Consider the following 18,626-nt stretch of genomic DNA (forward strand, 5'->3'; position numbering starts at 1 on the left):
CTACTCGGGCCATCTACGTACTCTACTTGGATGAAAAAGTTTATCAAGGAACCTGTGCGAATTTGTAGTCTGTTTCATTTGGTGGGGGCGGCCGCCGGGGGTTGCCCGCTGAATCTCAAAATTCCATTCTGACCCGAACGACAAATGTGCCGCTTAGTGCTAGGACACTGTGTATCAGCAAGCCATAATTGTACTGTAGACAATTGCATGGTGTGGAAATGAACGTTTGCCTGGAAATTAATTGATCCACACACTCCCCCATGCAACTTGTTAATAAACTGTTTCAAGGGTTATTCAGACGACAAATGTATGAACGAACTAGATACACCTGCTAGATAAGTTGAGGGAGTCTCTTTGAGTAGACAACAACAGCAATGAGACTAGGTAAAACTTGTGTAAAAGCCTAAAGGAAAAACGAGTTGACAAAGGGAAGGTAGCAAATTGAGGGAGAGTGGTGTATTGAAAAGTTTATATATATTGAAGAACTTGGCAGAAATCAGTAGTATGGCGAGCGTACTGGTAAATTCACGATGGTAAAGTTCTCTAACTAACTAAAAACAACAATGGTCTGTAGTTATTTAACAATTTGGTTAGACACAATAGTAAGCAAACTGCATAGCGAAAAAGTCACATGCTTATAGGGTAAAAAGGCAGTATCATCCTGCACCTTGACAGGAATGATTGCCTAATTCGCGACTCACGAGGAAGAAAGCAATGATCCGAAGCACGATTATCACTCAGTGGAAACAAGAATGGGAATCCACCACAGTCACCTACGGGGAATCGATAACACACCACCGGCCATCTACACCAGAGGATTATACGGCGAACGCAAGACTAGCGCAGGGCTCGCTTCTCCCCCTTCTCTTGTTCGCGTTCTTCAACTCCGACCTGGTCGACCGACCTGTCAATCCTCACAGCACTGCATCCGCCTTTATAAACATGGTGCCCTCGTTCCTTACAAATGAAAACACAATGCCTCAATATTTATACTCTAAATGGTGCTTTACCTATAGGGCTGAGCCACACCGGATAATGTCAGGGAGTTCATTCACTTGCTGCTGAAGAAATGGATTGCTGTTGAAGCGGATTTTCAAACAGAAAACTAGCTTGGTAAGGCGACGAATGTTTTGGACAGGTCCTTTTCTCTTTTCTGCAGTGGTAGGACTACTACAGCCCGTCCCGAAACTGGTGCGATGACCAAGCACTCTTTAATTAATTCTGGAGCCCCAACACCAAGATACACTAGTTTATATTGCGAGTCCCTCCGTTTCAACCCTGTCGGTTGTGGGTGTATTGCTTCTACATAGATTACGTAGTACAGGGAGGATCGAAATCAGTTTCACCGCACACACACAGATTTTCTTTTCCCAAACCCTTCTCCAAAACCACACTAGACCTAGAATAGTTACTCTACCCCTCACCCCATTCTTGGCGGTATTCCAGTACAGCGGTAAACAAAAAGGTAAGAATCGTATTTGTATGGAATATTTTGGGTTGACTTGCTTCAAAAGCGCTCATCCTGCGAATAGATCAAACCGATAAGAAATGCCTGCGCGAAATATCTGTGCGAAATATCTGTGGGATGCGCTGGGTGTTGGACTTTTCACGTAATGTATCTCGGGGTTCCTCGAGCATGGTGGCTCCTCTCAAAGCCGCCGCCGGCCTTGAACAATGGGTTAAAATGGAAAGGAAGTACTGCGGCTAAACCTTTTTTTACCTTGCCGGCCTGCATTCCAAGATCATATAAATGATTCAAGACCATACCTTTAGTCAGCTTTTGTCGTTCTTTTCCCCTTCTCATAAATTCCAGGGATGTTGCATGTGACACCGCGCGTCCCTAGTAACATGGCTATGTTTCGATATTTCTCATAAATTTTCGGGCAGCAAAATATATGTCATGACACGTTGTCGATGGTGATAGGGTGAACGAAGCTTTGCAGCCCGGCGTCAGACCATAAAACCAGTGATCTGACCCATTCTACGTAGAAAAAGACTAACTCACTGTCTGCTTGGAACTCAATTGTCAGTAGCACCTCACGAGCTGTATCCATTTGATGCCAGGTGAGTGCTATCTACTAATCGATGTTCGTATACCGGGCTTATGCTGAACCTTCGTAGCAACGGATACGTCACCCACCACCCACCGAAGTATGGAGCCTTCAGGCAGGTGCACTCTTGAAGAAGTTATGCAGAATTCCTCTCTCGTGAACTCTCTCGAAAAGCTCAATCTACAAGTCGACCAATCCCCAGAGTTCGTTGATACAGATGGCCAGATTGCGAGACTTGTTGCGAGGCTCCAAAAGTTACCGACCAAACCACCATCTCTATATATTGATCTCGAAGGGATCAATCTCTCAAGGCACGGTAGCATTTCGATCTTACAAATATATGTTCTTCCGTACAAAGAAACCTATATAGTCGACATACATAGCCTCCAGGAAAAGGCCTTCCTACAAACGGCTTCTGAAAACGGCCAGACTCTACTCAGTATTTTGGAATCACCAAATATTCCTAAGGTCTTCTTCGACGTTCGAAACGACTCGGATGCACTATTTAGCCACTTCAACGTTAAACTTGCTGGGGTCATTGACCTTCAACTAATGGAATTAGCAACCAGCTTGTTCCCAAGAAGATATGTCAGTGGCCTGGCAAAATGCATTCAGCGAGATGCTCTGCTTACGACCCATGAATTGCAACTTTGGCAGGCATCGAAAGAAAAAGGGCTGAAACTATTTGCCCCTAAACATGGCGGAAGCTACGATGTGTTCGACGTACGCCCTCTTCCGGATGACATTATGGAATATTGTGTGCAAGACGTCAGATTTCTTCCCAGACTGTGGGTCCAATACAATCAGAACATACCCCTATCTTGGGCTGAAAAAGTCACAACGGAGACTTTAGATAGAGTCAAACACTCTCAAACAGCCACCTACGATGGAAAAGGCCGATGGAAAGCTCGAGTTCCTGTAGGTTGGTGGTAATTCCGACATGGAATTTTCTATCATGCTATAAGCAGTTTTTGGGTCGTTTGAAATTTGACACGAGTTATGAAAGAGGCCACAGTGTGGCAGTGTTTTCAATGGATGGATGTCACGTGGGGTATATCTTTTAATAAATTTCGGCCAGTGAATTTGAGCTGGGTCAAATAGAGATTAGCGTGTTTCGAAAGAGGGTTCTGGAAGAAATCCGTGTGCGTAAGTGGTGAAACTGATTTCGATCTAACCTGTACTTGCAAATCTATATTAAAATCAATACGTCCACCGCCCTCATGCTCCACCTCCTAAGCAGGCTCTAGAGATGGTATTTTTAATTTGGTTCAAACGCTCGTGATTATTGAAAATTAACATCGAATTTGGTGCTGGATACAGTATCTATAGTTTGCTTATATAGCGAGTTTCACGCAATGAAGGATGAAAAATAGAGGCAAGCCGCTCCGCTAGCATTCCTGAGAGCTGAGGTGGCTAGCCTCCTAATATATATACTGTACATCATTTATATATTAAACAGATCTTCTGGACCCCAGAAATACTTAGAATCAGGCATGGTTCTCAATATTTCCATGTTTAGTATACATACGCAACTTTGATACTATCATGACTACGTACGCTCGGATACAGCTAAGAAGAGTGAAGGGTTTGCATGATTTAGATTTGTATGAATGTCATAACTCGTGAAATGTACAGTAGTCTTCAGATTTGGCTTATAACTAACGATGACGTAACAAACACTTCTTGAGGCTAGATTTTCAAAAAGCCATGTATCGCATTATCACCTTAAATGCAAGTAGGAAGTCTGTAAGCTTACAGAGGAGAACTTACGGTGTAAGATCTGAATACAACGTACCTTAATTTAATAGATTCCTATGGGTAATTCAGATCCATAAGATTCTTCGTGGTAAACTTTCAATATGGCACGTGAAGGCCAATTCAATTCGCGTCAAATTTTACCATGGTCAAGAAAAAGGTGCACGCGTATAACAAGTTGGATAAATTTAGTCTAGAAACTTTGATAATTTTCTCAGTGTGGAACACTTTCTGCAGTCTCCCAGGAGTACCAAATAACCAAGTATTGAACCACTTGACGGCCGTTATAATTCACAGTCCTTTTGGTGATTGCTTTAAGCGGTTTGATGCTTTCGACACACTGTTCCTAAGAGATTATGTCAACGCCGATCTTATACGAATGGAATGCAGTTCTTACTGTCATAACATCGCCGAGTACGTCATCAAGAAAAGTGTAGCTTGGGCCTTTGGTGTCTGAAGGCTCGTTTGAAACACATGCCAGACTTTCTGAATCCGATACGATAAAATCTCGATCCTCGCTCGTCTCCGAGGGGATGTATTCGGACTCAAAATCCGAATGGGTGATGTCCTCAACATCGGATTCACCCGAATTTAGGGTGCAGCCACTGTAGGAAGACTTATCGTCTTTCGGAATATACTCTGATAGACTCATCGTGGTAATCTCAACTGACGAAGGAGTAACTGCACTAGAATGCCATCTTCGGAGTCAGCCTGATATATAAGCCCAGGATGATATTCCATTTATGCATCTTTCTGATAGTGTTCACGGTCAAATTATTTCCGTTAAATATTGCATCTGTTCATACTCATCCCTCAATAAAAAGGCAAACCAAGGATTTGAATGGGGAGATTTCCCCCGCTACCAGTACCATCCTTTTCTTGAGACTTGGGAAAAATACCTTTGAACCGGTACAAGTTTGAAAGGGCCCTATCTCAAACGGCTGGAAGTTGTCTCCTAACCTCTTCTTCTCGCTACACCTTGCTTGGTAATTCCTGTAATTAAGCACGCGAATTTATCTTGTGGATACACGACATGAGGTTCCTTGAATATAAATAACAGCATTTGACGTCTGGCACCATGATGTACTAAACTATCAACGATTTTGTTTTGACGCGGTGCTTAGTACGACTCTCGGACATCTTATAAAAACATGATCTCTAAAACTGCTATCTGGGTAACTGTAGCTTTGGTTGCCACTTTTGTGTGTTCCATTTCAATAATTTAACGCGATTGCGCTAATCTGGATGCTAGATATCGGGCCTCGCAATACATCCAAATGCTTCTGACCCTCAAGGAAATCCTATAGTAATTCAACCTCCCTAGCTTAATTTATCCATTGCCGTCAAAGCCTTCGAGCTAACGGCGTGCAAGGTAGCTGATCATAGTCCTCCTGCTAACCCTTGTCCGAGAAAATCCGACTCGGGGAGGAAGCCAGGTCAGTCAAAGATGAACATGATTCTACCACGGTAGACAGCTCACAATATCCTGCAATAGCCCATGTTTCTAGAATCCCAGTTTATAGAAGGCCGCACAGCAAACGTCATCATTATCATGGCTCGCAATCTCGGTTTGCAGGTATTTGACTACGAGCAAACCATTTCATTACAGAATATCTCACGTTTTTTAAGCACATGGTTTTATTCAAGGCACTGTTAGACACTAAGTGAAAGCCCCCTATTCAAGCAATATAATATAGCGTCTCCACATGACCCTCATTGCTCATTGTGCTTGGCCGCTACCAGATTAGGTTTTTGGAGCAAGAAAGGCTGGGTCTGAATGCATTGTCTTACTCTTACAAGAGGGGACATTGAATTAAGGCCGAAATCTGCAATGGGTCTTGTATCAACCCTTTTTTCCCAAAGCGACAGTGCGTCCCTCATATGTATGCATTTTTCGAATCTTAGACTCCCACATATTAGCCAGCTATATTATTATTTTACTTGGTGCTATAGACTTCTGTGGGCTAAGATGGCTGCCAATTAGTAGTAGAGTGCATACAGTATGTGTGTGTGTGTGTAATTCATTTACGCTGACCCCTCGTCGAAGTTGAACCCTGGATTGAGGTACAAGTGTGATGATTCATCTATATGAAGAGATCCAGCTATTTGTAGTTGCAGCAGCTCATCTCCCTGCTGCCTAGCGGAGTGTCTGCCTAACAGGCAGCCACTCCTATAGATCTATGTACATCACGTGACCTGGGATCCAACTGTCGAAACGATATGCAGCCTACCGCTACTATATATATCTTCCTATGTACATGTATCGTGTACCACTTCCTAAGCGAACTTGGAGCCTCGCCGAGGCCTGCCGTGGCCTCTATGCCGTCGTTGTGTTTATGCTGCCCTTATGGCGCGCGGCTTTGAAACCGTTGCGATGCTTCAACAAAATCCAAGACAGCCTCCACTGTCTTGGTTCGTGATGCACTGTCAATCTTACCTCTTCCTTCTTCTCCTGGTCCACCCAACAGTGTCGATATGCTGTTGAAAGCATCGCCAACCTTAATTCGCAGCTCTCTTCTCAGTTCTCTCAATCGTGGGCAATCTAACAACACGTGGTGAACGCTTTCCCGTTCACCACAGACGCACAGATCGTCGTCTCGAAATCGGAAAGTCTTTGCGTATGTTGACAACCAGCAGTGTCCGGTTCGCAACTGCGTGAATAAGTACGCTCGATTTCTAGGCAGGGAGCCGTAGAGCCGTCTGGTGTACTTGGCCGGTAGTGTGTCGTCGATCTGACGCAGATGGGCGCCGGTGCTCGAGCCGTTCCATTCGTTCTTCCATTGGGCGTGGATCCCTTGCCTAATGTGTGCTCTCTCGCGTGATAGCAAACAGCAAAACGGGTGAGTTTTTCCCGGCACAGCTGCCTCCTTGGCCAGTAAATCAGCAGCGTCGTTCCCTGGCACTTCGCAGTGTCCGGGTGTCCACTGTAGTCGTATCGACATGCCGTGGGTCTTGGTGTTCCTGGCTGCTTGTAGAATGGCATGGATGATCTGTTGTCCCGACTTGTTCCCGGGATTCTGGATTGCTTGCAGGGCCGACTTGCTGTCACTAAGGATAGTGGCAGATCCCACCCGTGAGTGGGATGTTCTCTAGTGTCGGAGAGCGACCTTGTTGATGATGTTGATAGCGTACAGGACCCCAATCAGCTCGGCGGCATGTACCGACCACCGATCCATGGGTCCAACCTGCACTTGCATGCTGTCGATTGTTTCTAGTGAGTCATTCAGCGCGGCCGCTGCGGCACCTAGATGGCCTTCTCTTCCCGAGGCATCCGAGTACACCACGATGTCCGCGGTTGACCGTGCAGCCTCGGCCCTTTCTATCGCGATCTCCCTGTCTGATTCAATCTCGATTTCCGAGAAGGCTTCTTTTCGCCAAGGTGGTAGTGGGGTTGGATCAATCATTTCGATTTCCTGTAGTCTCTCCAAGTTCATGGTTTTCAAGGCTTCTGATAGCGGGAACCGAGCGAACGATCCACGATTGTTACGTCTTCTCTGGGCTCGATTCAGGGCGTTCCATATGGGATGTTTTTGGGGTAGGGTATGCAGTCTAGTGATGGTATTCTGTGCACGGTAGCGCAGACGAAGGTGCGTTGGTAGTACATGTGCCTCTACGTCAAGTGTGGTTGTTGCCACCGTTCGAAATGCAGATAGGACGCGGATGAGCGCCGCTCGTTGTACGGTGCGGAGGTGTCGTAGATGGGTCTTGTCTCGAAGCGGATCATGCCAGACGGTCGATGCGTAGTCGACAACTGGTGTGACGCACGCTTCGTAAAGCTGTCGCATTTGCTCTGGACGGAGTTGTCGCAAGCCCCCAAGCGCGATGTTGACCTTGGTGGCTCGTTTGACGGCTTGCTGTACGTGTTCCTTCCACCGTAGCTCATGGTCGAAGATTACACCTAGGAGTTTGGCGGTCGTAGATGGTTTGATGGTATTGCCATTCATAACAAGCTGGCCCTGGCTCTGTTCTTTCCTCTTGCGAGTAATGTGAATGAGTTCGGTCTTCTCTGCGGCGAAGCAGGACCCAGTTCGCCGGGCCCAGGCTTCGATCCGGGGCATGTCTTCGGACTGGATTTTGGCCAGGTTCTCTTTAGCGCTCCAGCCAACTCGCCAGCGGAAGTAGTCATCGATGAAGGCAGATGCCCCACCGTGAAAATCGACCGGCTGGTCGACCAGGTCGCAGTTGAAGAACGCAAAGAGGATAGGTGAGAGTGGAGAGCCTTGCGCGAGCCCGGCGTTGTCTAGCGGCGCCACCTCGGTCTGGTAGTCGTCGAACCCAATGCTCGCCTGGCGCCCACTCATGAAGCTCGCAATCCACTTCCGGGCCACCGATGGGATACCCTTGGACTGGAGGCGGACGTCCAGGCTTGTCTTGTTCACCCCATTGAAGGCTCCCTTTAGGTCAAAGGCCACCAGTGAGACGACCTTCTGTCTGTACCACGCCCGGTCAATTGCGTTAGCAAGCATTATGAGGGCTTGCTCGGTTGTTCGTCCCGGACGTCCTCCGAACTGAGTATCCGGTAGAAGACCGTAGTGCTCCGCGAAGAAGGACAGCCGCCGGGCCATCACCGCTTCCAATAACTTGCCGAGTGTGTTGAGTAGCGAGATCGGGCGGTAAGCTCCAGGTAGCGAGTAGTCTGGTTTCCCGGGCTTCCGCAGGACTATGATTCGCGCGCTTCTCCATCGCCGTGGGTGGTATCCTAGTTCAATCGATGACGTGAAAATCCTTGTGATGATATTTCCGAGGTATTTCCAGAGACGTTTCCAGATCAACGTGGGTAGACCGTCCTCGCCTGGTGCTGTTGTGCCTTTGGCAGCCCTGAGAGATCGATAGATTTCAATCTCGGAGATTGGATGCCATCGGATCTCGGTTGGGGCGCGGGCGGGTGCTTCCTCTTGCGCAGACGCCATAGATGGGAAAAACGAGTCCATGAACGCCTGAGCTTTCTCCACGTTGTCAACTAGCTCCACATCGCCAACCTTGAGGGCGGGAATACAGCCCCAGGAGTCTCGTGGTTTCATGTACGTCGCTGCCTTCCCCAAAAGACATTAAGTAGCTTCGACAGGTCTACTTGCATAGACCACTACCCCAATTTTTCACCCGATAAATGAGGCTTCTGGTCTTTTGAGGTTCACCACACCTCTCACCCTGGGTGTCTCTCAGTTTGCTCCTTAAGCATACATCACGGGCAAGCCAACTAGGACGACACCGCTTCAACCGACCAAGGTCGATCTCAGGCCCCCAGTGCGAGTGGGGTAGTTGGCTCCCGGCTTTTTGTACACCGACACGCGCATCCGTCCTCTCGGGCTATACAGACAGTCTCTTGACAGGCCCCGACCCTGCCGCAGTGGCTGCCATTGTACACCACGCCCCGCGAGAGCTTTCACTCTCGTTTCGCGTTACCTGAGGAGGTCTCCCTACGTCAGGCCGACCGTGTCTTGCAGAAAGTCCTCCATACGCTCCATCCGGCAGTATATGTCGGTTGCTCTCCACTAACCAAGCTTGGTCCCCGATGTCTGAACAGGATCGACGGGTTGCCCGTGGCAAAGCCTTAACGAGTCCCGCCGACTGCCACCAATCAAATACCAATATTTTTCAGGTTGCCCGTGTGTCTCCCAAGAGGATGCCCGTGTCTCGACGGTGCCCGTGTCCCGAAGAGCAGTCGCCCTGAAGCTTGCCCGTGGCTGAGCCTTAACGAGGTCTCCAGCGAGCGATGTCTCCAAGCCTTAACGAGTTCGAGTCTTAACGAGGCCTCTGGGCCTTGAACAAGGTCTGTCCGATATCAGCTTGACTGCCTGTGTCACCGGTTCACTACCACCTCGCCGCATCTCGCGCGATGCGATCCCAGACCGTATGCAAGCTCAGGGGTGTCCTGTCTTCTCCTTAGGCGACACCACTTCCACTGGTAATGCAAGACCAGTATCGGGCCCGAGTGCGAGTCGGGTAAGAAGAAATCGGATGGTTTTCATATGCCGTTATCCCCTGATTTTGGTGTGGTTGTGCGGTCGTGCCCCGCGCCAACCGCGCCGGGCCGGACCGCACAACCACGGCGGATTCACTTTGGTCTCCCCAACGGGGATTAACACCGGACACCACGAGAAGGTAAGAATCCATCGTCCCAGCAGCCTGGCAAGGACTGCTGCCCAGTGCGAGCTCACTGGGGGCAGTGCATACAGTAGAATTCGAAAACAGTTTCCCCTCTGGACACACATCGCTTTGTTTCTCGGTTCGTATCCGAAACAGCGCTAGGCCTTATTGGGTCACCCGTAAGCAACCCTGTATCACCGAAGTCCCGTTCACGTCGGTATTGGGTTTCAGTGTTCAAGAAACAATTGTATAATACCGTAATCATTCACAGAATGTTCTCGTAGAAGGTCAGGGGAGATCTGACGATGTGTCCTGTTCTACTGAGTCTCGTTTTTTTTTTTTTTTCTCTTTCTAAACTCTTCATCTATGACAACCCGTAACGACGGTTGGGCTGATCTTGTAGAGAGATACATTTGGTAGGCTAAGTTTAGGGGTTTCGCGTTGCTCCATGGATTCAACTCGCCACTATCGTTCCTATTCGCTCACAACTTCTGCTGACGGCTAGTACCCACGTAAGCTGATCATAATCTACAGGCAGAAAGAACTTTGATCGGGTCGATATGAGTGACACTCCATTCCACAACAACTTCTCTCAGCCCCAAGAGCCGGAGTCTTGGGATCAAGATTCTCAGTATTCCCCTCCTACTCCAGGATACTTTCGGAGTCCTTATGCTACACGGTCCAACTATAGCCCCTCCCCATCCGTCCTCGGGTATGAGCCTAATGCCGCAATCCAAACCCGACCGAGCACTTTGCCACTGCTCCGCGCCAAGCTGTATTCATTATTTCATAGAATGGCGGGTTACTCTTAACAACAAGGCTGTGGTGAAGGGCACCGAGGAAGACATAGTATTGGCCCAGAGCACCTACTGGAATTTGGTGCTAGAAGAGAAGCTAAGAAAGGTTCTTCAAGAAAAAGTATCACACAAAAGAAGGATTAGGGTGGATGACACGGCGATTGTTGCTTCGGTCAATGATCTATCCCAGCGCGATCTGACGAAGCGTTTCAACAAGACCGATATCGTTTGGGCACCTATTGAGAAGCAACTTCGCATGTGGTCGATTTAGTTTTCACATGGTAAGAGACTCACGCTGAGGATGTGCTTTGACTATGTAGAAGACAGCACTTCTGTATCCGCGGGTCGGAAAGGGGAGAAGCGAGGTAAATCATCTGTGACAAACAGAATGCTCGATGATCGAGACGCTCAGCTAGACACTGAAGAAAATGCATGTGGGCAGCAAGCAATTTGGCGCCACGTGTATGACTTGATGAAATGCGATTCCCCCGCATGCCGCCTGGGACCTTACTGCTGGCTTGACCCAGTAGGAAAAGAGCATTATCGACTTCGCACACAAACCCTCAAGCGATTAGTGACCTATGCTGAGAAAGGCGGCGTCCTTGAAACACATAAAGATGTTCCGGATGAAATACAGGAAGAGCTTCATTTGGAAGAACAGCAACGACAGGAGAAAGACAAAAGCAAAAGTGGCAAGGTTCTCGGCGTCACACCGTATCTACCTATCAACATCAATGTTCTGCCATCTCACTCTGTTGGATTGGATCCAACAGCTTCCAGTGCAACTGCTGACCCAAGAGTTTCAAAAGAAACATCTCCTTTGAAGATTCCTGGTTCCAGAGACGTAGCTGTCAAAGAGTATGGTGAGTGGCTTGCATCAACTGTATCGGATGATACACTCAAAGCTGCATTTCGGCAGGCGTGTGATGTGACGCTGTCGGATGGCTTCGACCTTGAGCACATACATAAGGACGAAAATCTAGGATTCTTCGTTGGTAAAGGGGTCATGCCGGGAATTGCTCGCACATTTGTAGAGAATATCCGTAACTGGGTCGAAACTGTGAAGAAAGTAATACCCATTCTTGATGATGTATAATATGAATTCCGTTGGCGATGGGAAATCCGTTTTCTTTTTTAATTCTTCTCTTCTTTTTTGGATTTTGGATTGGATAACCTTTCAGCGTCAGACCTGTGCCACGAGTTAACCCACCGAGTTTGTTTCCTTCTTGAAAAGACAAGACCAAAATGACGCTTAGTCTGCTGCCCTTCTCCAGAAGTCACTGTCGTTGTCAATATCGTAGTCGTCATCATTATCATCATCGTTGTCGTTGTAAAGATAATGATCATCTTCAATTTCATCCCAAGTTCTATCATTGTCCCATTTCTCCTCTTCCACGATCTCCACTGTCCTGAGTGTCCACCCATAACTCTTCATTTTCCCTATAAGAGAAGATTCCAGGCCTTTATCATAAACTTCCATGACAATCTCTTGCAGTGATGTGATCGCTCTGAAGTGAGCGTCAACCACATCCAATGCCCTTTCGCAAATGGAAGGGCTGTCAACTGATAGTTGAATCCCCATCCAATATGTGCTTGGAGCAGTCGCTGTGATACGTTTGAGGTCGGTACAGTATTCCTGGATCTTTGTTAAAGCGCGCAGGCTTTCTTCCTCAAGGCTGACCTCTTCTCCAACGTCGTGGAATTCAGGAAAGCTGATGCGGATACAATTAAGATGAGAAGCGTTCACCAAGCCTATAGTAGCGAGGAAGTCGCATATAAGTATAGGGCTCGATGACGAGAGGTCAAAGCAGTTATTGCCATAGAGTAGTGAGCTGGCCTCGTGTAGGATCATAGTGTTTGTGGACAGAAGGTTCGATGCAAGCTCATGTCTTTTGCTCCAAGGAATGATAGGATCTCCACTTACTAGGAGGTATTTATAGATCTCATTGCGGAGCTCAGCAGGAAGACTCAGGAAACTCGCTGGCATATTTTGTTTTCTGCCTTGGCAAGCAATCGATATGTAAGTGTAGGCAATACGGCTGGGTTTATGTAATATCAAATTTATTTCCGTCTGATGGGTTTCATGTGCTCGCAGCCTCCCTTACGCAATTCCAAGCTGACAATTGTCCTCTCATGATTCTGATGACGTGTACAATATCATGACGTAATACCAACACCCTCAGATAAAAGTCAACTAACCTCACGACCATTACAATTTACATGTATATACCTGTATATTTATCTTATTTAGGTCATTATCGCTAGTTTCAATATTGATGAAATCTAATCACATTTGTTGAATACATGAGAGGTAAGCCTATAACCGTTCATTGCAATATATCATGCGAACATTGCCTTAGGACAGCTGTATACTGGTTTCAACATGCAGGCTTTGACATGCACGGAACACGATCAAGATTTTGATATTCGAGAAGCGATCGAGCATATTTGTCGCTCTCATGCTAGTTTTATCAGGCGCCCCGGGCGCGCTGGAGAAATCGATGGGCACAACCACATGTGGTATTGCTACGATTGTAGCTCTAATACCAAAAATCACCGCAGCTACGATTCTGACAACGCGATGTGGACACACCTCAGGCACAATCACGAAACCACTGTTGATTGTATAATTCCTTTCCAAGAAATTGATTGGAATTTGCAGATGGGATAGAAAATGACATTTATCACCACGCAAATATAGCCCTGCGTGCCGGAAATGACCTTCAGCACTCTCCCTTTCAGCTCCAACTGCTTCAATGCACCAATCAAGAAAATGATCAAATCAGATCCTTCATTTGAATTTTCTTCATAGTAGCACCAACTACGCCTGATAAAGCTTTTTAACTCAGCAAAAAATTCTTCAATGTGATTAAGGTCCGGTGAATAAGGTGGTAGGTAAATCAACTTGACTCCAGCATCAGCACACATCTGCGTAATACGTTCAGTGTGGTGAAACGAGTCGTTATCCATGCCCAGGACGGATTTCGGCTCCGGCCATCTTCCACAGTGTCGAAGAAGCTGGTCGAGAAAATCTTCGAATACACCAGCATCCGTTGAACCACGAAAAACGCGGGAAAGCACGATACGTACCATCTTGGGCGTACGCTGGGAGTATTTGATACCGTCCATCACCGTGAAACTGTGACACTTGGACTGGGGCAACACCGAGTGGTGACCAACCGGTTCTTCTGAGTCCGATTCGTTTATCACAACCAGACTCGTCAACATAGACAAGGTGGTACGACTCAAATTCTGAGATGTTATGAAGATAGAGTTCTCGTAATTCTGCATTCTGTTCCTTGGTCTCTGGCGAATGGACTTTTTCGACAAGCCAGTAAATGACAAAGCCCTTCTAATACTTGAAGTCGTTGCAAGTATCCGAAATTCATCCCATATGAATATTACCATTTCATCGAGGTAGAGACCCGGTTTTTCGAGCAGATGTTCACGAAGGGCGTCAAGCATTGGGGGCGTTATGGTTCTTCTTCGACCGACGCGATTCAAAGGGACATGGACTGTTCCGAATAGCCGCAAGTTCCGACGAATATTCTTGGTCGTTCGATCGCTACATTCGGCAGCATCAGCCATTTGAGGTGTGGTTAATAATTTGCTTTCTATCATATTATGAATGAAGCGTAGCTACGATGGGGAAAGTCTCGGTGCTATATTTACTGGACTTAAGTTGTGGGATAAGCGAAAGTGTTGATTGCGAAAGAATTGGGTGTAAGGATAACAGTATGGAGGGGAATGGCGGGGCAGTGTATCAGAATTTCGTGTATCATAGAATATTATACGTAATATGATCGTCCAAGTATTGAATCGGTCTATTCTTAGAAATTAATTGTTTACATCTATGTCCATATGTAGACTAGGGCGGTTTCGGGTACGAACCGCCTGTTTTCGAATTCTACTGTACCGAGACATGTGACCATGTTAGTGTTAAATGGAAGAGCCTATGTATCTTCCTTATTTCATTACGAAGAACAGACTCTCCTTTACCACTGCCAAGATATACTAGAGCACATGAGAGCACATACTGTAACATATATAAGGACATAAGTTTGACTGTTCCCCAACGAGTTCTACCTTTATACTGCACATGCAAAATACAAGAGGCTATAGTACCCTTCTACTAATTAAGAAATTTCTAAATAAATGGTATGTTTGTGCCCAAATCGTACATTTTGCGCCCATATATTTTATCTTGGTCAAGATTCCAAGCTCTTCCAACCATTTTAAGTTTTAGTCCAGGTCGAGCATCCCGATGATTGAAGCCAAGTAGACCGATGGCATATTTTGGCACAGGCACGCTCAAAATTACCTTCACCATTTACTCTTGGGTTCTTTCCAAAACGCCATCTTGAGACATGCTAGTTTACTTTTGGTTTAGCTGAATTCGGAATACTGAACTGTATGGTAAGTTTGTACGACGTGACCTCAATACCCATACTGCTGCACATCCATGTGCCCCTCATCGGCGTTCGCTCCCTGATCACACCCCGACAGGCCCCAGGCGTTTGCCTTACGCTCAATATGTCCGCAAGTATTGACCACCTCTGTCCGGAGCTTGTCACAATCGTTGCTGAGCACCTTGGATGCGAAGATCTCTGTAATTTTCGGCTTAGTGCTCGATATCTTACAGACTTTTCTCTCACGCTTTTCTCTAATCGCTTCTTCCGTGAACGAGTCCATCTGTTAAGTCGATTTAACCTCATGGCATTGTTGAATCTATCACGCCATCGCTTGTTCGGACTCTCATTGCAGACCGTGGTCATTTCAGCCGACCAGCTAATCCCAGACCAACTACGTGATAACCCCCGCTCTCTACCATGCTGGAATTGGGACGACAACTCTTCAAGTACTATCGACAAAAGGGGCTATCAAAAGCACCTCGACGAGCAGAATTAATTTCGCTTCACAGGTCTAGACACAAATTTGACTCAAATACTGCAAACACTGCTAAGTGAAGTCCGCAATTGACTCCAACTTACAAGATTGAAAATGTCTCAATGTGATGTGAATGGGGACGATATCTGGTTTGCAGAGAATTCTTTCGATTGCTCAAACATAATCGATGTGATTGGTCAAGACCCTCGTTTGCTAGATCGACTGATTAAAAGCAGTATGAAAGGAACTCCAAGGCGTGAGGAAAGAGCTTCTGTTCTTGAGATTTTTTGAATGGGATACACTATATTCATCTGCAGCTATTTCTAGGCTGTTTATCATTACCATACTGAGATACTGTCGAAAATTGGTCAGGGGTAGGTATAGCCTAATGAAAAATAGCGTTCGAGAAACAATTGAAGAGATTTAAAAGGTGAAACTGATTTCGAGCCCGCCTGTACTGTAGCGTAGTGACACGGCATAGTGTTGTGAATCGGGTGGCCGCTCCGAGCGACTCAAAGCCCCAAAGTGAGTGGTATAATATTTTCATTCTTGTGTTAAATTCCCAGAGTACTTGTGAATATCAAACGCACGCTATCTTTTCTGTTGCATGTATAAGCCAATAATGATTTGACCGAAATTTTTGCGGTCCTCACTTATCACTCCTGCTTCCGTTTACTATGAACAGGACATTTATTATGAATGGGATGACACTTGGTTTTGATCAGACCTTCTTATTTTTGTTGACGGTACAGGCCATCATCGTGATTGTTCAACGTTCACCGGATCGAGGATTAAATAGGCTGTGTTTATCTCTCTATTTCCCTTCCCCAATTTACATGCTTAGGAAAATAACGACTGAGAATGGACGGCCGACATGGTTCAAAGCATTCACTTCTCTAGGCGCATGAAAAGAGGCTTATGCTCTTCAAGCCTGTGCATAATTCCAATATATATTACATCGGAGTAGCCCTCTGTTCTTTCGTATCCCAGGTAGTTACTCACACAGTTAGTTCCTGGACTCCGAGGTCCACAGACAGCGTACATGGCACCCAGTTTGAGTCGTGTCAAGCAAGAGCAGCTCCGCAAGCGGCGAAATAATCTCCTTCGGCGCCATAATGATTTCTGGCGCTTGTACTCAATTCGGAGTTGGTTGGTTATGGAGATGCCCAATAAGCGAGTTTATACATACAGCTCTCATCCTCATATCCCCGCCCCGACTCGTGAGGAAATAGTAAGATCTGGAAGAAGGAAAAGCACAAGGTCCCGAAATTGATATTGCTTTAGAAGAGACGTCCTCAGCCAGCAGTGCATAAAACTCCCGCAGACTATCTACCCGATTCGTCGACCGAGTTGGCCTTCCCCCAACCTCCTGTTTTCAATACGCCACAACGTCAAAGTGTATGGAAACAGCTATTTGAATGAGCAAGCTTTCGCAAACTAAATTTAACAAGACATCGCCCCTTCATAAAGCAACGGTGTGAAGCATTTTTGTAATTAAGTAGGAGTCAACAAAAGAGCGCTAATACATTGCAGATATATTCATGGTAGAGCTGAGTACCCATAATAGGCTTGGGTGTTGTGAGACATGTAAAGCCGCATTGCCCAGTCCGTCAAAGGCGTAACTAATATACCTCCTCACTTCCCCCTGTGGGGATATATGATTGAAGAGATCTGATTAGTGAATCAGTTTTTGAGGAAAGCCTTTAATCCTTCGTTTTCTTCTGGGGCCGGCTCAAGGCCATATTCGTAATCAATTCTCCACTTATTCACATTTGACCCCCTTATCCATGATGCGTTGTTAATCGTACTGGGCTGCAAGAGGCGTTTGGACCTTGTGCCATAAGGTACGTGCCTTAGGTGTCCCCTCTAAAGATTTTCCAATGCAGCTTGCTCTAATTAGCGCCTATCATGTGAGTAATTCTTCAAACGGTTCCCTCTACTAAATGCCTGGGCTAAATTATAACTCTGAAGGGATCCATGAATCTTAGTGGCCCGGTATCGAGTGATTATCGTAGTGTAAACCTGGTACCAGCAAGTAAAGGAACCGGCTAGGCCAAAATACTCTACAGTAGATATATTCGCTATATAAAATCCGCTTATTTGGTGAATTCTCTTCCTCCAGCTTATGCTAAAGTCAAATATGGAAACTATCAGTAACTCTGTAATACTCGCAGTGACCAGAGTTTGCTATAAAGTCTATCTATTAGGTTCAGCAAAACATTTTACTACCAGTTGAGGTTCACACCAACATTAGCCGTCCTCTCAGGGTGAGTTACAGTGATTAACTATGGATTAATAACTCATAAAAAGTCGGGACCGCTAATCGAGTATTCAATGTATAGGTCAAGGTTGGATGCACATTAGTATTCATCGCCTTACCGAATTCCATTCACAGAAGCCATCCTGCTCCCAAAAGATAGCTTCTGACAACTCCTTGCACCAGTGAGTTAAAACGGTGCTCGTTTTGTTCGACTATCCTTTTGACGGCTTGTGGTAACAACAACAATCGCCTTCTCAGCTTCAGTGGATGGCATTTGCAATGGTAAAGCTGTGCCCTTGTTCGGCTAGCCAGTTGTTCAAAACAATCATCCAAGTCAGCTAAAAGACCTTTTAAGCTCATCTTAAAGAGTAGAATGTCTTGGACACATTGAAAGTCTTCGAGGCTTTTTGCAAACGCAGAGGCGGCGTCAAGCTTTTCCCAAATCGAATGCCGGCTCTGCGCAACTCGGTGAACTGCAGCATGGCGGATGTTCGTGATTTGACGTTTATACCTCATGATTTCTTTGGTATCCAAGCATCCAAAATGCTTTTGAAGTAACTGAAAGAATTTGGGTAACTCCATCTCCTCCGGGTAGCCCCACTCAAGTGATCGGGGCTCACTGAATGAACATCGCTGAAGAAATGCGAACCCACATTGCTCTAGCCGACACTGCAGGGATTTCAGAATATAATGTTGCGCTCGAAATGGTATACAAGCCCATCGTAGGCTTGAAAACGCGGAAGCGATATTTCCGGATTCTTTGTTATTGAATTAAACCTGAAACTGGAA

The 18,626-nt window shown here is 46.3% G+C and overlaps 5 protein-coding genes across 5 annotated transcripts; 2 read left to right on the top strand and 3 right to left on the bottom strand.

Moving 5' to 3' along the window:
• Positions 1-4,020: 4,020 nt before the first annotated feature.
• On the bottom strand, positions 4,021-4,458 carry N7537_010473 (uncharacterized protein; the record flags this gene model as incomplete). Its single annotated transcript, XM_056901527.1, has 2 exons — positions 4,021-4,152; positions 4,204-4,458. 2 exons carry the CDS (start codon positions 4,456-4,458, stop codon positions 4,021-4,023), a joined length of 387 nt encoding a protein of 128 aa, XP_056750195.1.
• A 1,693-nt stretch (positions 4,459-6,151) lies between these two features.
• Positions 6,152-8,827, bottom strand: N7537_010474 (uncharacterized protein; the record flags this gene model as incomplete). The annotated part of the gene is made up of 2 exons (XM_056901528.1): positions 6,152-6,854; positions 6,939-8,827. The coding sequence occupies 2 exons, from the start codon at positions 8,825-8,827 to the stop codon at positions 6,152-6,154; spliced, it is 2,592 nt and encodes an 863-aa protein (XP_056750196.1).
• Positions 8,828-11,078: 2,251 nt separating this feature from the next.
• Positions 11,079-11,786, top strand: N7537_010475 (uncharacterized protein; the record flags this gene model as incomplete). The annotated part of the gene is made up of 1 exon (XM_056901529.1): positions 11,079-11,786. The coding sequence occupies one exon, from the start codon at positions 11,079-11,081 to the stop codon at positions 11,784-11,786; it is 708 nt and encodes a 235-aa protein (XP_056750197.1).
• Positions 11,787-11,942: 156 nt separating this feature from the next.
• On the bottom strand, positions 11,943-12,677 carry N7537_010476 (uncharacterized protein; the record flags this gene model as incomplete). Its single annotated transcript, XM_056901530.1, has 1 exon — positions 11,943-12,677. The coding sequence occupies one exon, from the start codon at positions 12,675-12,677 to the stop codon at positions 11,943-11,945; it is 735 nt and encodes a 244-aa protein (XP_056750198.1).
• Positions 12,678-15,223: 2,546 nt separating this feature from the next.
• Positions 15,224-15,598, top strand: N7537_010477 (uncharacterized protein; the record flags this gene model as incomplete). The annotated part of the gene is made up of 1 exon (XM_056901531.1): positions 15,224-15,598. The coding sequence occupies one exon, from the start codon at positions 15,224-15,226 to the stop codon at positions 15,596-15,598; it is 375 nt and encodes a 124-aa protein (XP_056750199.1).
• Positions 15,599-18,626: the final 3,028 nt, after the last annotated feature.

The sequence above is a fragment of the Penicillium hordei genome (genome assembly GCF_028827395.1).
Source record: "Penicillium hordei strain IBT 12815 chromosome Unknown utg000005l_segment0_segment0, whole genome shotgun sequence".
In the NCBI taxonomy this organism is placed as follows: Eukaryota; Fungi; Ascomycota; class Eurotiomycetes; order Eurotiales; family Aspergillaceae; genus Penicillium; species Penicillium hordei.